This window comes from Spea bombifrons, chromosome 13 (genome assembly GCF_027358695.1).
Source record: "Spea bombifrons isolate aSpeBom1 chromosome 13, aSpeBom1.2.pri, whole genome shotgun sequence".
Lineage (NCBI taxonomy): Eukaryota > Metazoa > Chordata > Amphibia > Anura > Pelobatidae > Spea > Spea bombifrons.
The window spans coordinates 5352166-5373213 of record NC_071099.1 but is presented as its reverse complement, the minus strand read 5'-3'; the positions used below and the strand labels follow the sequence as shown (position 1 = coordinate 5373213).

At 44.2% G+C, this 21048-nt stretch overlaps 1 protein-coding gene across 2 annotated transcripts in view; it reads left to right on the top strand.

The window, feature by feature from the left end:
- The window catches only part of EME1 (essential meiotic structure-specific endonuclease 1), a 26431-nt gene extending 5383 nt beyond the window's left edge, over nt 1-21048 (top strand). Inside the window, exons 2-8 of one of the 2 annotated variants that reach the window (XM_053453336.1) lie at nt 4137-4264; nt 8418-8492; nt 8609-8724; nt 8798-8879; nt 14559-14674; nt 19849-20035; nt 20119-21048. In XM_053453336.1, coding sequence (XP_053309311.1) covers nt 4137-4264; nt 8418-8492; nt 8609-8724; nt 8798-8879; nt 14559-14674; nt 19849-20035; nt 20119-20292 — 878 coding nt within the window. In that variant the 3' untranslated portion in view covers nt 20293-21048. The remainder of the gene's footprint in view (nt 1-4136; nt 4265-8417; nt 8493-8608; nt 8725-8797; nt 8880-14558; nt 14675-19848; nt 20036-20118) is intronic. The other variant, XM_053453337.1, reaches the window with a different exon arrangement.

Here is a 21048-nt window from a genome sequence, read left to right as displayed (position 1 = left end):
TTTTTTAACAGTCCTGGGGTAAGTGTTTGGTGTCGCTGAATGCCTCCTGATTGAGGCATTCCAGTGACACCATTGACGTTTAGGAGGTGATCGTGATCGGCGTCTCTCCGTGAATACTTTCACACCCCAGCCTTAGTACACTCGCAGCCGGAGGAACCAGAAATGGCGCCGACCCCCGCGTGCTCACAGGCCTTAGGGGAGGTCTTGCCTCAGCGTTGCCCTGAGAGCCCTCCGGAACCCTCCGCCAGAGACTGGCGTCGAATTTTCTCCTCGCTGCCAACTATAGAGGACTTTAGTGAAACAAACTGTCCGGGCCGAGGTCACAGCCCTGCGGGCGGATATCTCGAGATTGGACATGAGGGTCTGCCGAAACCAGGATCGCCAGCTCTCCACTTTTAAACGCGCCTGTTCCTCCCAAATCGCCAACCTGTTTTATCACTTGGAGGACTTGGATAACAGGGGCCGACGCGCCAACATAAATCGTGAAGCAGCGGAGTATGCCCAGAACTTACCTCGGGAGGACTGACTGCCTCGCACCATACCTCTCCGACCCGACCGTAAAGGCGAGCTTGTACAGCTATACACCTGCATCCTTTCAACGACTAGTCGCCGATACAGTGCCTTCTGCCTTTTGACCCTGTAATGACTCTGCTGCTTTTGCCATGTAGGACGCATGGCTCACGTGAGCTACTTTGTTTTTGTTTAAGGCACCTTTATGGCGACCGCTACCACGGTACGCCCCTTGCGAGCCCTGTCTGGGTCCTCACTGGGCTTCACGTCGTTGCAGTGATATTGTGTAGTTTGTTTCTCTCATCCTCCCCTCCCACATTCATACACCTTACACTGTTGCGGCCCGCTTCCCCTTCAGTGGTGTCACACACCCACACACGCTCCATGATGGTCATGGCAGAGGGTGAGCCTTTTGCTACGTCCTGCTCTGTTTTGTATGCCTGTCTGGGGCTTTTACTGGGGCTTTGTCCCGTCTGCTAGCCGCAAACATGTTTTTGACGTTCCACGTACGACCCCATGTTCCCCCAGTCTGCACACCCCATGTTGGTTTTGCCGTGGGTGGGCTCCACACATCCTGCTTCTTGCCCTTGCTCTGAGGGCTACGCAGACGGGCAAATGCCACGGCCCCGGACGGGTTGCCCCTGGGTTACTACAAGACATTCTCTGACAGACTGCTTCCCTTTTTACACAAGGCTCTGAATTCCCTCCTGGAGGGCCATAGCTTACTCCCCCCAGGCTCTGGCGGCCACGATATCTGTTATTCATAAAGAGGGCAAGGACCCCTGCTTGTGTCAGAGCTATAGGCATATATCTTTGTTAAACACGGACTTTTGCGAAGGTCCTGGCGATGCGGCTCGCTGGGTTTCTCCCCCAACTGGTGCACCCCGATCAAGCGGGCTTCGTCCCTCGCCGCGAGGCCTGCAACAATACTATTCGGCTTTTGTGTGCCACCCTGGTGCACCAGGGTCTGGGTCCCTAAATGCTCGCATGGATTGCTACTCTTTACACCACACCTACGGCCAGTATACGAGTTAATGGTGCTTTATCACCACCAGTGTCGATTGGCAATGGCACCAGGCAAGGTTGCCCTCTGTCCCCCCTCTAGTTTGTGCTGTCCCTGGAGCCCTTTTTGGAGGCTGTTCATGCATGCCCCGGCATTCTGGGGTTTCAGGAAGGAGGGAGGCATCATAAAGTTGCTGCCTACGCGGACGACCTGCTCTTCGTAGTGGATCGCCCTGAGATCTCCCTGCCAAACATTCTCGCAGAGTTCCGCTCCTACGCTGATTTGTCCAACCTCAAAATAAATTTTTCCAAATCTGAGATTTTAAATATCTCGGTACCCCCGCAGCAGGTCCTGGGCCCTTGCCTCCGGCTTTCCCTTTCGATGGTGCCCCGGGAAGATGAAATATCTAGGTGTTTGGTTGACGACTGACATTACCTTGCTATACGTTGCGAATTTTGCTCCTTTATTGTCTACTTTAGCGACTGACCTTCGGGGGTGGATGCCCATGTATCTCTCCTGGATCGGCCGGGTGAATGTGGTAAAGATGAATCTGCTTCCGTGGGTCTTGTATCTGTTTTAGACCTTACCGATCAGGCTTCCTCGGGACTTTTTCACCTCTCTTCGTTCTGCGGTCGTTAGATTCATTTGGGAAAACAAGAGCCGGAGGCAGAAGTTCTCACAACTTACGCTGCCAAAGTCCGCGGGCGGACTCACACTGCCGGACTTTTACAGATATTACCAAGCTACTCACCTGCTGCGCGTGGTGGAGTGGAACGTGGCGGGTCCGGGAAGGAAGCCCTGGGTCGCGCTGGAACTTGGGCGGCTTATGAGGCAAGGTCCTGCATGCCCTCTGGGGCCCTACCGTGGGGGCTCGCGTGGCGTCCCATCCCCTTGTGTCGGTGACTCTGTCGGTGTGGAGGGCTACGGGGCATAAGGCCAACCTCTCTTCATCGCCATCGCCTATCTTGCCTCTCTGGGACAACCCGAGTCGACGCAGGGGGCCTGAGGGATACGCGGGGCTCCCCCTGTCTGTCTGGGACCTGCTGACAGATGGCGGGGTCGTATCGCTGGAGGACCTGCGCCCGGGCGCTGACTTTTCCTGGTCTGACCGATTTGCGCACCACCAGGTTACGCACTACCTCAACACCCTTCCCAACCGCCAGTGCTTGCGCAGAGACCTGACCTGTTTTGAGACTTCGTGCTCGGGAGCGTGCTCTCCGCGAGGGGGTATTTCTCTGCTATACTCCCTGCTCCTGACTTCCACGCACACCGCAAGGCCTTCCTTCTGCTCGAGCTGGGAGTCTTTGAGCATCCCGACTCTTGCGGACGGGGCCTGGGAGAAGATATTTATTCTCACACACAAAAGTTCGAGGGCAACTAAGGTGCAGGAGACAAACTATAAGATTTTGACCCGCTGGTATCGCACGCCTCATGTTCCCCGACTCCTCAGATAGATGCTGGCTGTGTGATGGGGATGTGGGTACGATGTTGCACTTGTGGTGGGACTGCCCCCGAATCCAGCCTTTTGGCAAGAGGTCCACCGTGTGATCTCAGAGCTCTCAGACTCCCTTTTCAGGCATTGTCAATGCTTTTAGACCACACTCCTCATTCTATTTCACACTATAAGCGCTCGGTTGTGCGTCATTTACTTGACGCAGCCAAGGGCCTCATTCCTCTATATTGGAAGCAAGCTTGCTCCCTGCCGATCAGGGAATGGATGTCACGAGTTGAGGACGTTCGGAGGATCGAGGATCTCTCCGCAGTTTCTTTGAAGCAAAGGGAGAGTTACACGGCCACCTGGTTCCACTGGCTCTCTTTTGTGTCCCCACTTGACATATAGCTTGGGCCTTTCATATGTACACCTTCTACATTCTGGGGATTTCGCTGATATATGTGACTTTTCTTTTCATTACTTGTCATGGGGCCTAGTGTGCCCTCTCTCATTACTGGTGCTGTTGTTTCTGATGTAACCCCTGCGCGGGTTCTACGCTTTCTGCTTTGATAAACTACTGCCGTGTATGGACATGGATACCTATACCTTCCCCCCTCTCTTTTTTCCTTCTGTACCCTACCCCCCGCCCTACTCCCATAAAATTTCAACAAAATTCAATAAACCTTGATGCTGAAGAAAAAAAAAAAAAGAGTAGCAAGGAACAGCAGTTACACACCCTTGTTCTTCAGATATGTCTACAGATCTACCTATAAAGAACTGCCTCTAGGAGAATATTTTCTAATCTCTTAATGTCCTACGCTGTGACTTCCAAAGCTTGGTGGCTGGTGCTGGCTATATCCGAAACCTACAAGGCTATTGGAAAAGAATCTCCCCAGGAGTTTAAGGCTCACTCCACTAGTGCTGAGTTAGGGGGGAGTGTTTTTCTCGAAAAAAAAATTTGACGAAGGAGAAACACTCTTTCTCCCTCTTTTTACTTTTATCTCAATTGCTGCCAATCACGGAATGATTACTGAAGTACTTTGTCTCTGAAGCTACCTTGGTCAGAGATAAAGGGCTCTGCTTCACTGTTGGTGATCTTCTAAGTCTTCTATAGTGGATCAGATAATTATCGTACATCAAATATTATTTGCATCCCAATATAACATGTAGTATACGTCTCTTTATTTTTAGGCCTTTTGCAGGATGGACATGGAGGCGAAGTACTCAGTGCCCTTCAGGCCCAAGAACTCCTGTGCGTGATTGAGCCACAGGCAGTGACGAGGAGCATCACTTGGACTAGAGCAGGGGGACCTGTACAAGTAAGTGGAGTAATTTTTAGGCGTTAAATGTGGTGAGTGCTAGTAGTTTAACCTCTTGATGACAATTCAATGGATTCAGCAATGTCTGAATCCATTAAATCCATGTCTGGCCCCTCCCCGGGGCATCGTCATACAGCAGACACCTGTTTTAAAAGAGTTTAGGAGATGTTCAATGATCACCTCCTAAACTTTAAGGGTGTTCCTGAAATCCCTTGATAGCAAGGCGTTCAGAGACACTGAACACCCACCCCAGGACGCACTGTGACCACTCCAGAGAGTAGTCACAACCGCTACTGTGAGATTTTGCCACTCTCAAGATGACCTCCTTTAAAAGAATAAATAACTTGGCAAATTTGACAGAGGGTCTCTCCAAATCCTCCTGAGAAATCTGGCCCCCCTTGCAGGTTGAATACAGGTATTGCATCCAACCATGCAAGTGAATGGAGCCCAGCTTTCTAATCACAATGTGATTAGTAAAATGCATGTAAAAAAAAAAAAGTTAACATGTAAAAATAATTTCCCATTGATGTCACCATCAGGGGAACCTTCCAGTTCCAAAAAATGTAAAAAATCTGCCCCCTGATATGCTCTATAGCCCCCTATATACCCACCCCCAACATCCTTAGACTTATTATTATTATTTGTTTTATATAGCGCCATCCTTAGCGCTGTACAATGGGTAGACAAGACATAACAAGTAGTATGTAACATAACAAATTGACTTACAGAGACAACAGGTGAGGAGGGCTCTGCTCAAACGAGCTTACAGTCTAGAGTAGGGCTGCAACAACTAATCGATAAAATTGATAATCGATAATGAAATTCGTTGCCAACGAATTTCATTATCGATTAGTTGAATCGATTATTATCGATTATAAAATGAGGGTTTTTTCAGAGCAAACGCTCTGAAAAATACCCCTCATTATATAATCCATTTCAGTGACTCACAGCAGCAGCTCCTACTTACCAGTCCCTCCCTGTAATCACTGTGACAACTGGCCCCGCCCCTTCCTTCTCCCAGAAGGCCAGAACCACATGGCTGTGACACTCATCTAACTGTAAGTATAAAATTAATATTTGGGCTACTGAAAATTTGGGGAGGTGGGGGTTAATTTAGGGGCAGTTATGGTTAATGGGGTGTTTAGGGTTAATTTAGGGGCAGTTATGGTTAATGGGGTGTTTAGGGGCAGCTATGGTTAATGGGGTGTTTAAGGGCAGCTATGGTTAATGGGATGTTTAGGGGCAGTTATGGTTAATAGGGTGTTTAGGGTTAATTTAGGGGCAGCTATGGTTAATGGGGTGTTGAGGGTTAATTTAGGGTAGTTGTTTTGATGGGGTATTTAGAGTTAATTTAGGGGTAGTTATGGTTAATGGGGTGTTTAGGGTTAATGTAATGATGAGGACTGAGGGTTAATTTGATTAATTTAATAAAGTTAACTTAAGGTGCAGTTAGAGATAAAGGGGGGCAAACTAAGGGGAATCTAAATCCTGGGGGCAGTGAAGATTAACCCAGTACTTATTTATAAAAGTATGGTGTCAGTGTGATGCGAACGGGTCTGTGACTCTGAGGGGACTATGTGATATCGGGCATATCTGGGTAGAACAGAGTGACATATCTGGGGGTATAAGGCATATACATTATATAAGGCATATGTGGGGAGGGCAGTGTGGCATGTCTGGGGAGGACAGAGTGGTGTATCTTTTTCTTTTCTCTTCTTTTTCTTTTCCCTGGTGTATCATGGTGTATAAGCCATATCTGGGCCACAGTGGCATATCTGGGGGTAGAGTGGAGTGGCATATGTGGGGAGGGCAGCGTGGCATGTCTGGGAGGCAGTGTGGCATGTCTGGGGAGGATGGAGTGGTGTATCAGGGGGTATAAGGCGTATCAGGCACATGTGGGGGTGGAGTGGCATATGTGGGAGGCAGCGTGGAGTGGCATATGTGGGGGTACAGTGGAGTGGCATATGTGGGGGTACAGTGGAGTGGCATATGTGGGAGGCAGCGTGGAGTGGCATATGTGGGAGGCAGCGTGGAGTGGCATATGTGGGAGGCAGCGTGGAGTGGTATATGTGGGAGGCAGCGTGGAGTGGTATATGTGGGAGGCAGCGTGGAGTGGCATATGTGGGAGGCAGCGTGGAGTGGCATATGTGGGAGGCAGCATGGAGTGGCATATGTGGGAGGCAGCATGGAGTGGCATATGTGGGAGGCAGCATGGAGTGGCATATGTGGGAGGCAGCATGGAGTGGCATATGTGGGAGGCAGCGTGGTATATGTGGGAGGCAGCGTGGAGTGGTATGTGTGGGAGGCAGCATGGCAAGCCTGGGCTCAAATGTGCATAAATTGGGGGGGCTGGTTGGGAAATAAAGACAAGAAATGCATTTTATCAAAGTTTTTTTTTTTATTCTGCTGTTTGTATTTAACATCATTTGTTTATTAAATTATTTTAAATAAATGAAAAATTTACATTCATTTTTTTTTATCCGATTAATCGACAAAATAATCGGCCAACTAATCGATTATGAAAATAATCGTTAGTTGCAGCCCTAGTCTAGAGGAAGTTGGGTTGTATTACACAATAGGTAAAAGTGCCGTTGTTAGGGATAGACCAGGAGAGGGAGTAGGAAAGGTGAGCTAAAGGAATATGGGAGTATGGGAGGGCGTTAGTGTGCTATGTTGTAAGCATCCTTGAAGTGGGTCATGAGGGATTTTTTTAAGGAATAAAGGCAGGGGGAGAGACGGATAGACCGGGGGAGGGCATTCCAGAGGATAGGGGCAGCCCTTGAGAAATCTTGTAAGTGGGCATGAGAGCTAGAAATCAGAGGAGAGAATAGGAGATCATTGGATGAGCGGATAGACCAGTTAGGAGTGTATTTAGAGATGAGTGAGGAGATGTAGGGAGGGGAACCGCTGTGAAGGGCTTTGAAAGTAAGAGTGAGGATTTTGAAACTGAAATTGAAAAGGCAGCCAGTGAAGAGACTGACAGAGGAGAGAAACGTTAGTAAAGCGATGTGAGAGGAAGATAAGTCTGGCAGCAGCATTCATGGTGGATTGTAGAGGGGTGAGACGGTTAAAAGGGAGACCGGCTAAGATAGAGTTACAGAAGTCAAGACGGGAGATAATCAGGGCATGGACAAGAGCCTTAGTGGCATGCTGTGTTCGGAAGGGACGGATGCGGGCAATGTTTTTAAGATGAAGGCGACAGTTTTTAGAGACGGACTGAATGTGGGGTGTGAATCGGAGTCAAGGGTGACACCAAGACAGCGTGCACGAGTAGACGGGGAGATGATGGCACCATTAACATTGAGGGTGATAGATGGGGAAATCTTAGCATTGGAGGGAGGGAAGATGAGGAGTTCAGTTTTGGAGAAGTTGAGTTTCAAGAAACGTTCCAACATCCAGGTAGAGACGGATGCAAGGCTGCCCCCTGTGCTCCAGACTCCCTGGTGTAAGGTGGGGGCAGGCAGTGGATGTCTCCGCAGCTACTCGGGACTTCCTCCGGGGCTCTGTCATAGAAGCCCCAGTGGAAGTGTCGGGTAGCAGAGGAGGTTGTCTGCGCGCATCGCAGAGATGTTCACTGGCTGCCGGAGAGGAAGATCCAGGTCCCCTGCAGCTCTGCAGGGGATTTTCCTCTCTGGCAGCCGATGAATGCCTGCACGATCCACGTAGACAACCTCTGTTGCTGCTGGCCGGTACTTCCGCCAAGCTTCTATGGTGGAGCAACGAGAGGTCGTGTCATGCCAGCGTTCTGTCATAGAAGCCCCAGCAGCATAGGTTGTCTGTGCGCATCGAGAGGAGGAGGATCCAGGTACCCTGCAGACCATGAATATAAGACAAGGGGTATTTGTGCTGGAAAAAAAAATTGTTTTATAATCAAGCAAATACGGTGTGTGTGTGTGTGTGTGTGTATATATAAAAAATATATATATTTTTTTTGATAAGCAAGTCCTAAAATAAGCACTTTATCTAAAAACAATTATCGTATTGAAAGAGTTAAAATACTGCCACGTTAAATGCCCATGGGGTGTCTACTTTAAAAAAAAAAAATTTATGATTTGATACACGAACACAGCAGACATGTTAAAACAGCCATTGTCACTCAGGGTTTAAGATACAGGCTTGTTTCAGTGATATGCATGGGTTTTATTACTGCCAGGGAGAAGAGGAAGAAGAAACTGTCGTTCTTATCCCAGCAGAAGAATTTGTTGCATTAGTGCAGAGCTTTAAGAAGGTAGGGAAAATCTTATTTCCAAATGTTATCATATTTACAATACCTGTAAAGCATTTATAATAAATCTATTCCCTATGCAAAGCCAAGTGACTCACCTCCCTCATCCTTGTGTTTAGGACCCACAAGGTTGCAGTAGCGATGAGATTTCTTGGGCATTTTTCACCCGCTTAACTGTGGGTAAGAGGTTGACGATGCCAACCATGGTGGTCATGGAAATGGAAAAGTATTTCAGGTATATATTAGCAGACATACACGCAAAATAATCTTAAACAGGACTTACCACTCATGCACATATTGAATTCCAGGGCTCACACACATAAGAAAAAGCGTGTGAAGCAAGGAAACCTAGAAGTACTGCCACTACTAACTAAGGTAGACATGGAAGAGGTAAGAAAATTGTTTGAAATGTTATTGATTGTATTTAGAGCTTTTTTTCCAGGAATTTGTGGGTCTTTGCCTCTGTGATAGTCTTCTAAGTGAAATGAGGGCTGTCCCTGAGAAACCTCACCCTCTGACTGTCTACTTCTTGACACTACCAGTTGTAATGCATTCTGGTCTTGTTAGCTTTTATCCACTACAATGTATACTGTTAACCTGCTAACATAATGTGCCATCAAGCTAAACACTCTGGAGGGAAGGGGAGAATGGGGGGATAATATAACTAAAGTAATAAAATAAATATCAAAAGAAAACAAAACAACCATAGCAGATCTATTAAAGAAATTTCAAAACTTGGGTAACACCATAAATTAACAATGCTGAACATCATGTATCGCTTGTTGTTTTTCAATTACTATTCTATTTTTCAGGTTCACATTGTATTAATTATTTAAGTAATCTGTGCTTGAGTCCTTGGAGTTGGATGTTGTGCTAAGGAGAATTCCACCTCATAATTCATTAGCTGTTCTGGTCGGAGCTTCAGACCCCTTTTGACTACATCAGATACTGCCACTGCCTTTGTAGCTCCTATACAGTCTATTTTGGGTCAGTGGAATAATTCTGAGAAGTCCCTGACCATTTCCAAGAGGATCAAAAGCCTTTTTCGTCTTGAGGAGAAGTTCATGGCCCTTTGGGAAATTCTTAAGGTGAATACATCAACAGCCAAGGACACTAGAAAGCCAGGCATTTCATTAGATGATGTATTCCATTTTACTGACCCATAGATAAGAGGGAAGAACAGTTAAGAAGTTAAGAAGACCTTTGAGACAGGAGCCAACTTCAGGCTCGGTATTGCCAGTGGCTAGGTGCTTTAACATAGTTACCATTAATTTCCCCACTAGTGATTTAAGACTCAAAGGTCTCCAGTTGCCTGACTCCTTCCTACTGCCTTTCTTGTGGATGGGAGCAACATTCACTAATTTTCAATGTTCTGGGACTACTCCTGTTAATGATTGGCTAAATAAGTCAGTTTTGCTAGAACACCACTAAGCTATTTTAATGACTTGGGGTGTATCCCATCAGGCCCCCTCGACTTACTTGTCTTTACCTTAGAGCAGGGCTCGACAAATCCCAGGCGCCAGGTCGCCATGGCGACAGAGAATTTTGTCCTGGCGCCTAGGTTTTGTCAGCCTCTTACATCCAGAAAAAAATGTGGATGTAAGAGGCTGAGTCACCACACGGGGGTGCTGCTGCTGTCTGCCCAGGAGTCTGGGCAGACAGCACAGCCACTCCGAGCCCGCCCCCGAGCCTGAGATCCCTCCCACGGAGTGAGCCTGTAGGCTGAAAACGTGGTTGCTGCAAAACCAGCAATCGTGTTTTCAGCTGCCACAGGCAGCTTCAGGGAAGGAGGTTGGGTGTTGATTGGGTCCCCACACAAGTGTGGGGACCGGACCCAACACCCCCCCTGCTGCCTGATCGCTCCATGAGAGCGACAGTGCAGCGTTAACCCCTTTAATGCCGCGATCGCGGCATTTAGGGGTTAATTCCCGTTTTTGTAAGGGGCTCTGCTGCTGGTGGTCTGCCTGGAAGCCCAGGCAGACCAGCAACAGCAAAAACGAGCCCCCACAAGCCCTTTGATGATTCCTGTAGGCATGGAAGCCTACAGCAGTCATCAGACACTCCCCCTGCAATGGCTGGTCTATAGACCAGCAATTGAGTCCCAGCTGCCAGAGGCAGCTTCAGGGACAGGGGAGAGGGTTCTTTGGTCTCCCCATGAGTGTGGAGAGCAGCCCCAACACCCCTCTGCTGCCTGATCGCTCCCTGAGAGCGACAGTGCAGCGTTAACCCCTTCAATGCCACAATTGTGTATGACACATTCGTGGCATTGCAGGGGTTAACATTTGTCCCCACAAGCTTGTGGGGACTAAATATCAGTCAATGCTGTGCTCCAATGGAACATCAGCATTGAAAGGGTTAAAAAAATAATAATAATAAAAACAGCACTGACCTGAAAGTCCAGGGTGCTTCCAGGTCAAACGCTGTGAGTTTAGTAAGTGGGCTGATGATGATCGGATCACTCCTGACCATCTGTTAGTTTAAAAAAAATCCTGGCTCCTAACTTTTTTACCTGGCGCCTAGATTCACAACAAATTTGTCAAGCCCTGCCTTAGAGCTGAATTAGAACCTACTCCTCGATAAACTCATGTGTATCAAATGTCTTTTTTCTTTCCTTTCCTTCATTTTCATCTGTAAAGACTGAACAGAAATATTAATTGAGACAGTCAGCTAGACCTTTATCCTTTTCTACATACCTTCCCTCTTTTGTTTTTAATATAACTACTTGTTTTACTTTTCTTTTCTCATTTATATATCTAAAAAAAAACATTTTCTCACTTTTTTTTACTGACTCAATTCTCTCTTCTGTGTGTGTTTTGACAGGTCTTATAACCCCTTCAGTGCCCTATAGACATACCGCTACATCCATAAAACGCATCTGAAGAAACACATATGGACGCACCGGTACGTCCTGCCTCTCTTGCAGCGGAGGGGACACGTCCCTGTCGCTACACGGGAGATCAGGATGGACTCCCCCTTGTCAGCAGAAGCCTGATCTCAATGTAACAACTGTTAACATTTTTACTGCTGACGTCACCCGGGAGGTCATCAGAGGACAGGATATCCCCTGCTGGGATATCTGACCGCTCCGATGAGGCACAGATCAGACACTGTGAACTCTATGCAAGTCTGTGGGGACTTGCATAGAGATCACAGTGTGATCGGTGAAAGGCAAATCAGCAAAAAAATTGTGATTTAAAAAAATAAAAATAAAAAAATCACTAAAAAAATACAATAAAAAAAAACCCTTACATCCCATTGCCCTAACACAACATCTAAAAAGTATAACCAAAAATTTTGACAAAGTGGGAGGTCGCCGTCAACAGTTCCAAGAAGCATGGTTTCAAACTACAGACAACACATGGATCAGGCAAATAGTGTCTGTAGGTTACAAAATCAGATTTTTCAGGAGCCCTCGCAATCGTTTCCTCTGTTCTTCATACCTGACCAGAAGAAAAAACAAACTGTTGGCGGCAGTATCAAATTTATTGAAAAAATGAGTCATCGAACATGTTCCCTTGATTCATCAGTGGTGAGGAGTTTATTCACGTATTTTTCTGGTTCCCAAACCAGATGGCTCATATCGATGTGGATGTAAAGGCCATCAATCATTGTATGGCTTATCAGCGTTTCAGAATGGAAACCATCCTGTCAGTTACCCACATCATTCAAGAGGGAGATTTCATGATTACCATAGACCTCAAAGATGCCTATCTGCACGTTCCCATGACAAGAAGTTCTAGGAAATATTTGTAGTTGTCTATAATGACAAAGAAAGGTCTGAGTTGCTTTCAGTTCACAGCTCTCCCATAGACGCTGTCAACCGCCCACCAATTTTCACTAAGCTACTCAACCCTCTGGTAGCCTAGTTGAAACTTCGCGGGTTGGCGATCATCCCATACTTCGACGACTGGCTACTGAAGACGTTCTCTCCATCTCAACTTCACAGACACGTGAGAACTACTGTAACGTTTCTGGAGCAACACGGATGGATCATAAATACGGAAAAATTCAATTTAACGCCTACCAGGAGAATCAATTTCCTGGGCTTCATTGTGGACTCTCTATCCGTTTCTTTACACCTTGCTTCTCAGAAGATCAAGCGGTTCAGACGGGCTGTAAATCATCTGCAGGATGTGTCCTGGGTCTACTAACCTCAACTATCCCAGCATTAAGGGCACGAGCAAGGATGAGGCCACTTCAATGGGAAATTCTTTCCAGCTGGTCCAAGGCTCAGGAGGAATTGGATTTGAGAATCCAGATTTCAAAAGAAGTTCTGCAGCATCTCAATTTGTGAAAGGTGCGGTCTCTGCTTTCAACCAGTAGACCGGTCCATCATGACAACAGATGCGTCAGAAACAGGATGGGTATCTCACCTACGGTTTCACAGAGCCCTGGGAAAATGGTCACCAGAAGAACCAAGGCACTCATCCAAATACAGAGAATTAAATGCTGTATTTTAAGCCCTACAAGCGTTCGAACAATGGGTAAGAAACCGGTGTGTGAAAATTCAGTCAGACAATGCTACTACAGTGTCTTACCTTAACAGGCAAGGGGGCACAAGAGCTTGGAATGCCTTTGTTCAGAGATTTTGTCGTGGGCACAGCACAATACACTGGCAGATGATCTAAGCAGGGGAAGTGGTCTCAAGAGGAGTGGTCACTAAGCCCAGTAGTTTTCAACAGGTTAATCAGAAAATTTGGGCATCTGGAAGTAGACCTCATGGCTCCAAGGTTAAACAGGAAAGTTTCTCTGTTTGCTTCCCTTGCCAAAATGGAGTATCCTCATTTCCTGGATGGGCTAGCAGTGACATGGTGGTATTTCACCGGTGTTCTTCAACGTGTTCTTCTAAGGATCAAGAATGACAAAAAATGACAAAGCCAGAGTTCTCGCAATCCTTCCCTTCTGGCCAAACAGGGGCCTTACCTGGACTCCCCTTTTACTTGCTTCTCATCTAGTACCACATATTTCCTGGTCTACCTAATGAAGATATTTCTTTGTTGCTTTTTCCAATTTCACTGAGAGTTAAGTAGAGTTTTGGAGGCATTTTCAATGTTGTTTGTGCCCTGCCTAGGAAGAGGTGTCATTATTTCTCTCAATTAACTTTGTAATGGGAACTAGGGGTGTCTACTAGGAGATCCATGGCTGTTTTTGCCATCTTCCTCATGGTGGAAGCAGGCTACAAGATGGGTAACCGTTCTGGTTTTCAGAGTAAAGATGCTCCTCTGGGTAAAAGCGGTCTCCCAAAGAACTGTACCGCCAGTCAGGACACAGCAGTTAGGATCCAAGGGAGTACACTTTAGTACTATTTAGAAATTTATTTAGTACTATTTAGAAATTGTTTATTTAGCCACATTACCAGGGGAGGAGAAATTGACAAATATGAGAAGGAATTACCATAATGCACACATACAATGGCACGGGATTATTCAGAATACATTGAGACTAAACTAATCTCAACACATGTTCGACAATAACGAATGCGCAACAGAGGTAAAGGGATTTGGGAAGTAACACTTCTCATAGACTAGATGGTGAGTAATGCTTAATACACATTCAAATGATAACGAGAGGTGAAAATACAAAATATAACCCCTGTAAATCAATCTGAAATTGCAGTCTCTGTATTTTTCATAAAATGGGGGTCAAGCAAACGTTACGTTGTTACCCGATTGTAAGCAAGTAAAGAAACTTTCATTGTATCTTCATCATCAAGTTTTTATCATTAAAAACTTGGAGGGCAGCAAATCTGAATTAAAGCTGATTTTTTTCACTTCGTTTTTTTCGGCCCTATTTGTTTACAATTGCTTGTCATGCAAAACTAGGAACAGATAGGTTGTTTACATAGAAGTTGAAAAAGTTACTAAATCTCCAGATAAAAAAATGTCAAATCTGTTTGTTTAATATACTAAGGAGTGCAATTATGTTAAATGTAAAGTTTACCTTGTTTCCTAACACAATCATAAGCTTGTTTAGGAAAACTTGCATGGTATTCAAATTCTTGATTTTGTGCCAAAAAATTTAGTGGTTTTGCATGTACTACCTATTCACATTTTTGTTCTTGTATTACAGGTAATTATAGAGCTCCAGTTGCAGCTGGGATTACATGTGTGGTTCATGGAAACATGGAAAGAATTTGCTGATTTTGTCTGCATGTTCAGCAAAGCGATGGCTGAAGCTCCAACCAAGTAAGACTTCAAAATAGGGATTTTTTTTATATTGATCATTTTTTATTTTACTTTACTAAATAATTATACTAGATTTTGGTAACTGGACTATGAAAATCTCGAGTATATGCAAGTCTCTGGAGAATCGTTAGAAAGACTACCATATAGGGGCTTTCGTATATTAGCTTTTCAGTCCTAATCTTTTGTACATGCTTTAGAAGTCCCATAGAAAAATAATTTTCTCCTTGAGCAAAAAAATACAGGGCCCTACACAGTAAGGTAGGTTTGAATTAACTCAAATCTGAGTTTATCTGATTTTGTTCCAAAATGCATCCTTTATCTGCAGATCTAGAGGCAACCATTGTTGTCAGCCTGTCAGGTACGGTGAGGTACCTGTGGCTTGTATGGAGGAGGAGCCAAATATGCAGGGGGGGCCCCGTGGCAAACTGGGAAAAATAGGCAATCCGGGGTCAGTAGGCAGGCAGAGTTCCAAAAGCAAGGTCAATAGGCAATCCGAGGTCAGTAGGCAGGCAGCATTCCAAAAGCAAGGTCAATAGGCAATCCGAGGTCAGTAAACAGGCAGAAGAGAGGGGCAAAAACAGGTCACAAGAGGGACAGGAGCATAGAGCTGGGGACACACTGTAGCATACAGAGTGTCTCAGAATATCTGAGCGCCAACATGAAGGAGCTCAGGGGTTTTATAGGGATCTCAGGCGTGACGTAATGTGACAGTAGTAGCGGCGTCTACTCAGTCGTGATAGGCCAAAACCGCGGCCTAAAGTTCCAGCAAACCCCAGGGAGGACTTCCAGGTGTTGGCTAGACATCAGCATAATGTTGCACACCTGCGGAGGGGAGGTGAAGTCTGCCTCCACCATCAACTATCCACCAATAGTGTTCACACACATAAACAGTGAAACAGGTGCTGTGGAATCACTCCTCTCTGGTAACCAATCCAGTGAGGAGCTTGTTCAACACAGGGGAGGAGTAGATACCTGCAGCACTATAAAAAACCCTCAGACTGTAACCACTTTAGGCTAGGTTTCCACTTGGGTTTTTGTCCGGCGTTTTTTTCTTGATGAAAAACGCCAGGAAAACTGCCAAGAAAACTGCCACTGCGTTTTGCGTTTTTTCTGGAGTTTTTTCTGGCGTTTTAGCCTTTCTGTGGAAATTGCTTTTTTTGACCTTAGGCAGTTTTTCCAGCCTTTACAAGTTAGAAGTTTCACCCAGCTAAAAGGGATTAGGATAAATGGCAAGTATCTGCCCTCTCCTGATGTCATTTACTTGGTAGACCCTTTTGTCTCTTTTCTGTGGTTTGTAAGGCATGCTTTATTTCGAATGTCTGCTCCTCTGGGAAGATTGGCCCCAAATGATGGTGCAAATTGTTTGCTGTTGCTTTTGGCACGCAGGATCCAGTCGCGTATGTTTGTTTGTAATGGCATGTTTGTTCCAAATGGTGTAAAATTCAATATGAACCAGTCCAGGACTTTGTTTTGTGTGAAACTGTTTGTTTTCAGCCTATTTCTCGTAGGACACACAGATACTGGGTCCATCCTCTGCATTGTAACTGTGGAAAAAACGCCATAAAAAACGCCAAGGCAATAAACCCACATGGCTTTTTCATGGCGTTTTTTCTCTCCCATAGACTTCTATTGGAGAAAAACGGCATGATTTCCTTGCAAAAAACGCCAGAGTGTGAACATGCTGCGATTTTGAAAAACTGCCACAGAGCCCAAAAAAGCAGAAAAACGCCAAAGAGGACTGAAAAAACGCCAGACAGAAAAAACGCCAAGTGGAAATGGCATTTTGCGATTTCCTATTGAAGAACAGCTAACATCTGGCTGCTGCGTTTTTCCACTAAAAAAACGCCAGGTGGCGCTATTGGCGTTTTATGGGCGTTTTTAGCAAAAAAAAACCAAATGGAAACCTAGCCTTACTCCAGTTTCCTTGGACTCCAGATTCCTGTTCTTCTCTGCTCGCTTTTTTTTTTTTTTTTTTCAATTTCTTCAATTTTGTATCTCACAGCCAGGTTACTATTGCTGCCGCCCACCCCATGTGGTCCCTATTAAGGGCTAATACATGTGTAGGGGTTGAGAGAATACCCCTCTTTGTCTCATTAGAGATTTTTACCTTTAGCTCACAGCAGCAAGGTGAATTGTTTAGTGTAGGACTCGCCTAAGAGGTTTGCCGTGACGTGGCAGGCGAGCTTCCATTTTAATGGCCATTGGAGTGAAACTAAAAACCTCCATTTGTCTAAATAAGCACAGGTGTTTAGGATAGTGCGCAGGTAACTATATTTCGGTGTTTGTTCTATGTATTTTGGGCTAATGAATACTATAGCCGTTGCAGCCGCCCAAGAGTGATGGGAGTTTGAGCGCAAGGCTTTCTTCTGTGTGTTTATATATATGGCACACACATAAATACACCGTATGTATGTGTATATGTATGTATATGTACACCTTAGTTATTGAATTCAGGTGTTTGTCAGACTCACTGCCACAGGTGTATAAAATCAAGCATGTAGTCGTGAAGTCTGCATTTACAAACATTTTGTGAAAAAATGGGTCGTTCTGAAGAGTCAGTTAATGAAATTTCATCCCTGCTAGATATTCCACGGTCAACTCCCGGTCCCCGGAGTGCAGAAAGGGAAGTGATTTAGGCTTCGTACTCTCCCCACTGCACACTTTTTAACCTATTACCACTGTTTTGTCACTCTTTCTCCTCATTTTTATGTTGATGCTGTCCATCTATTTAATCTGATTCCCTATCCATTGCTATTGAATACCGTCCACCTGGCCCTGATAATTTAATCCTTGACCGCTTCTCCTCATGGCTTCCCCACTTTGTCTCCTCTGGTCATCCTTGGAGACTTCAACATCCCAGTAGACACCTCTTTGGGTCCCATGGTGTGTTGAATTATTTTTCGTTACCTCCTCTTTTGCTCTCAAACCGCATACTAACTCCCCTACTCATCATGATGATGTTCACCCTGGATCTTATTTGTTCTAGCATATGTGCTATCTCACTAACTTTTCTAATACATCTTTCTCCATATCTGACCACCATGTCCTATCCTGCTCTCTCAATTTGCCTCCTACTCCTTCCCTTCGGCCCCAACAACCTCGCTTGACCAGAAAGCTTAGCTCTCTCAATCTTCAAAAATTCTCAACTGATTTACTCCATCTCCTCTCTCTATCTAAAACATGTCATGCCCTAAATTTGCTACCTTCCTCTATAACTCCACCCTCAAATCTGCTCTTGACGATGTAGGCCAAGCTACTACTCACACTTTTTTCGATGCTTGCATTTCCAATCCTGGCACACCAGTTACCCGACACCTTCAACTCTGTTCCCACACTCCTGAGCGTATTTGGCGGAAGTATCATTCTGTCTCACTTACCACACTTTAAATTTATTCTACATTTCCACTACTCTGCACTCTAAACATCTCTTCAGTACCTTAATTTCCCTTCATTGACCTATCATAACTGCCCCTTCCACTAACCTTACTACTTCTGATTTTGCCTCTTTACATACTTCAATAATAAAATTGGAACTAGAAATATCTGCTTAGTGCAAGGAAGATACCACATGAATTTAAATGACCCACTCAGCTATCTACAAAGTACATGATTGCTGGAATTTCCCCTTACCGAATACCATGGTGAGTTATCACATAAATTCTGAATTTACCACGTGCCTTACCATCATGATCCCTGATGAGGGTTATTAGAGTTGAATGCCACAAAAGAGGGTGCACTAGAGGTACACAAATTGTGTAAATATTGGTGAAGTATTCAAATGTATCTACTGCTTACATTTTGTTTGCAACTATTTATGTCGGCTTTGTGTGCATTCTTCATTTACAGAGGTTGCCAGGGCTTTAAATTTTCTCAATACCACAAATAATTCCTTCAACAACTTTGTCTACTTTATATGTTAAGTTCATTTTAACTATAGTTTTTTCAGCTTGGGGTCCCTGTCCCATTTTAAATGAAGGGATCACCAGAGACTTTAGTTTGTCTGAATATGAAAAATGGTTTAATGCAATCAGGGTATGGCATCTTTATAAATCAGTCCAGTTGTTACGAGCCATCTTTTTGAGTTAGAAGATTGTAAAAGGTCCACTACTGGTGATTTATTAGGATGGACAGAGGAAAGAAAATTATTCACTGTTTTAACCTTCTCTGTTATCACTGATTACTGACCCACCTGACCAATACACCTTACAATATCTGTCTTAGTGTAGTATAGTAGGTTGAAAAGACTTCAGTCCATCGAGTTCAACCTTTCACACATACCTACTTCTAAAGTTGATCCAAAAGAAGGGAAAAAAAAACCCTACTTGGGGCAATTACCAATTATGCTGCAACAGGGAAAAAATCTTTCTTGATTCCGTCAGATTACTCCCTGGATCAACTTGCTAATACTACTGTGCTTTTAACAGTTGTAGCCCTTTATGTTATGCTTAACTGAAAAGCATCCAGACCTTTCTTTAAAATATCCATGGAGTTAGATAATACAACATCTTTAGGCAGAGAGCTCCATATTCTTATTGTGAAGAACTATTTCCTATGATGCTGAAATTTTATTCCTTCAAGTCTCAACCGATAACACGTGTCTTTTGTAAAGACCTCTTGTTGAATAGATCACTAGAGAGCTATTTATATTGACCTTGTATGTATCTGTACAATGTTGTCAGAGCCCCTCTTAGACATCTTTTTTTAAGTGAAAACAAGTTCATTTTTTTAGTCTTTCCTCATAATTAAAATAGTACATTCCTTTAGTTAACTTTGTAGCCCGCCTGTGCACTCCAGCTCTATAACATCCTTCTTAAAAGGTTCTGCCCAAAATTGCACTGCATATTCAAGGTGAATATTGCTTTATAAAAAGGAAAATTTATATTTTGTTTATTGTTCACAATGTATTTCTGTTTGCCATCTCTTAATAAACTCTCAAACAATTTCCCCACCACAGATGTCATCTTGCTTGTGTTTATATTGAAACGATTATTTAGGGTTTTACGTCTTAATCTTTGCAATCATGGTTTTATTTTCTATATTAGCTTGTGTGAGTGGACTTTTGTGATACATGTTTGTGAGGTATTCATGCTTAATGTTGATATGCAATTATAAACTGAATCTTCCAGCTAATCCTTGGCTCAACTTTGTCACCTCGCATAATAACTTTTCTTTAGGAGACAGCAAAAAGACTCCTTTTCCTTTTATCTGGATGGGGAATGGGCAGGAGGTGTGCGGGTGGAACGCTGTGGAAAAGGTCTCCTAGATGTATGGAAGAGGCAAATCCAGCAGTTAAATAGAGTCAGCGTAGAAATTGCAAGTGCTGTTGTGGCAGCCTATCCTTCTCCACAGCTATTGATTCAGGTAAGTGTTTAGTAAAATGTAGCATTTTTGTGATTTTGCATAAGCTTTTTACTCAACTTTTGTCATGCATCTCCATTTTCTAGGCTTATAACCAGTGTGGTACAGAGGCAGAACGTAACAATTTGCTAAGTGATATCCTTGTACGTCGTGGTGAAGGTGTCACATCTACATCCCGACGGATTGGACTTGAAATGTCTAAACGAATTTGCCAGGAACTCACATCACTGGATCCTGATCTGTTGTTAGACTTGTCGTGAAGACACTTATGCCATTGAAACAAACCATATGCACATTACAAATAGAACAGAAAAAAAGCTTTTATCTAAAACTGAAATTACATGGAGGTTTCCCAGGTGCTGGCAACTAAGTTGCCTATTTAAAGTTTAATTTCCTGAAAACAAATTATAGGCAAATGCTTTGTAGCCTCGTTTATTGTTCGGCCAAGAAAACCCTGTTTGTCTGGTAAGAACTTGAAATTTGCACACTTTTTTTGTTAAAATCTGTATTCAAAATATCAAGATTCTTCAAAACTAGAGCTACCTTTCCAATTTAGGTAAGAGTAGTGTATTCATTTTTTGAAGGTGTCCCTAATGGTGGAGCTTGTAGATTCATTAGAGACTAGACTTCCTTTTTTCAAACCTTGTGAGCTAAAACGTATGGGTCTTTTTTGTATACTAGTACAGCTAGTTTAAAATCATATTTGAAAACCATTTTTTTCATTTACCTCACTGAATAAACCCCCTAGAACAACACCTCCTAAGCTTAGCCAGTGCTGCTCAAGGGCCTTTGATCGCTCCTAGGAGTGTTTCAACTGGCCACCTGATGAATATATGCTGCCTCTAACGAGATGGCGGTGCCCTTTAAAAAGTTCCCAGTGTTTTCAGTGATTAGTGAAATAAATTAAAATTCAAAAAAAAAATTGAAAATGTAAAAATAGTTAATAAAAAATGTCATCCACTTCAAAGAAAATATGTCCATCAAATGTAAAATCAAATAAAAATTGGTTTTATTTA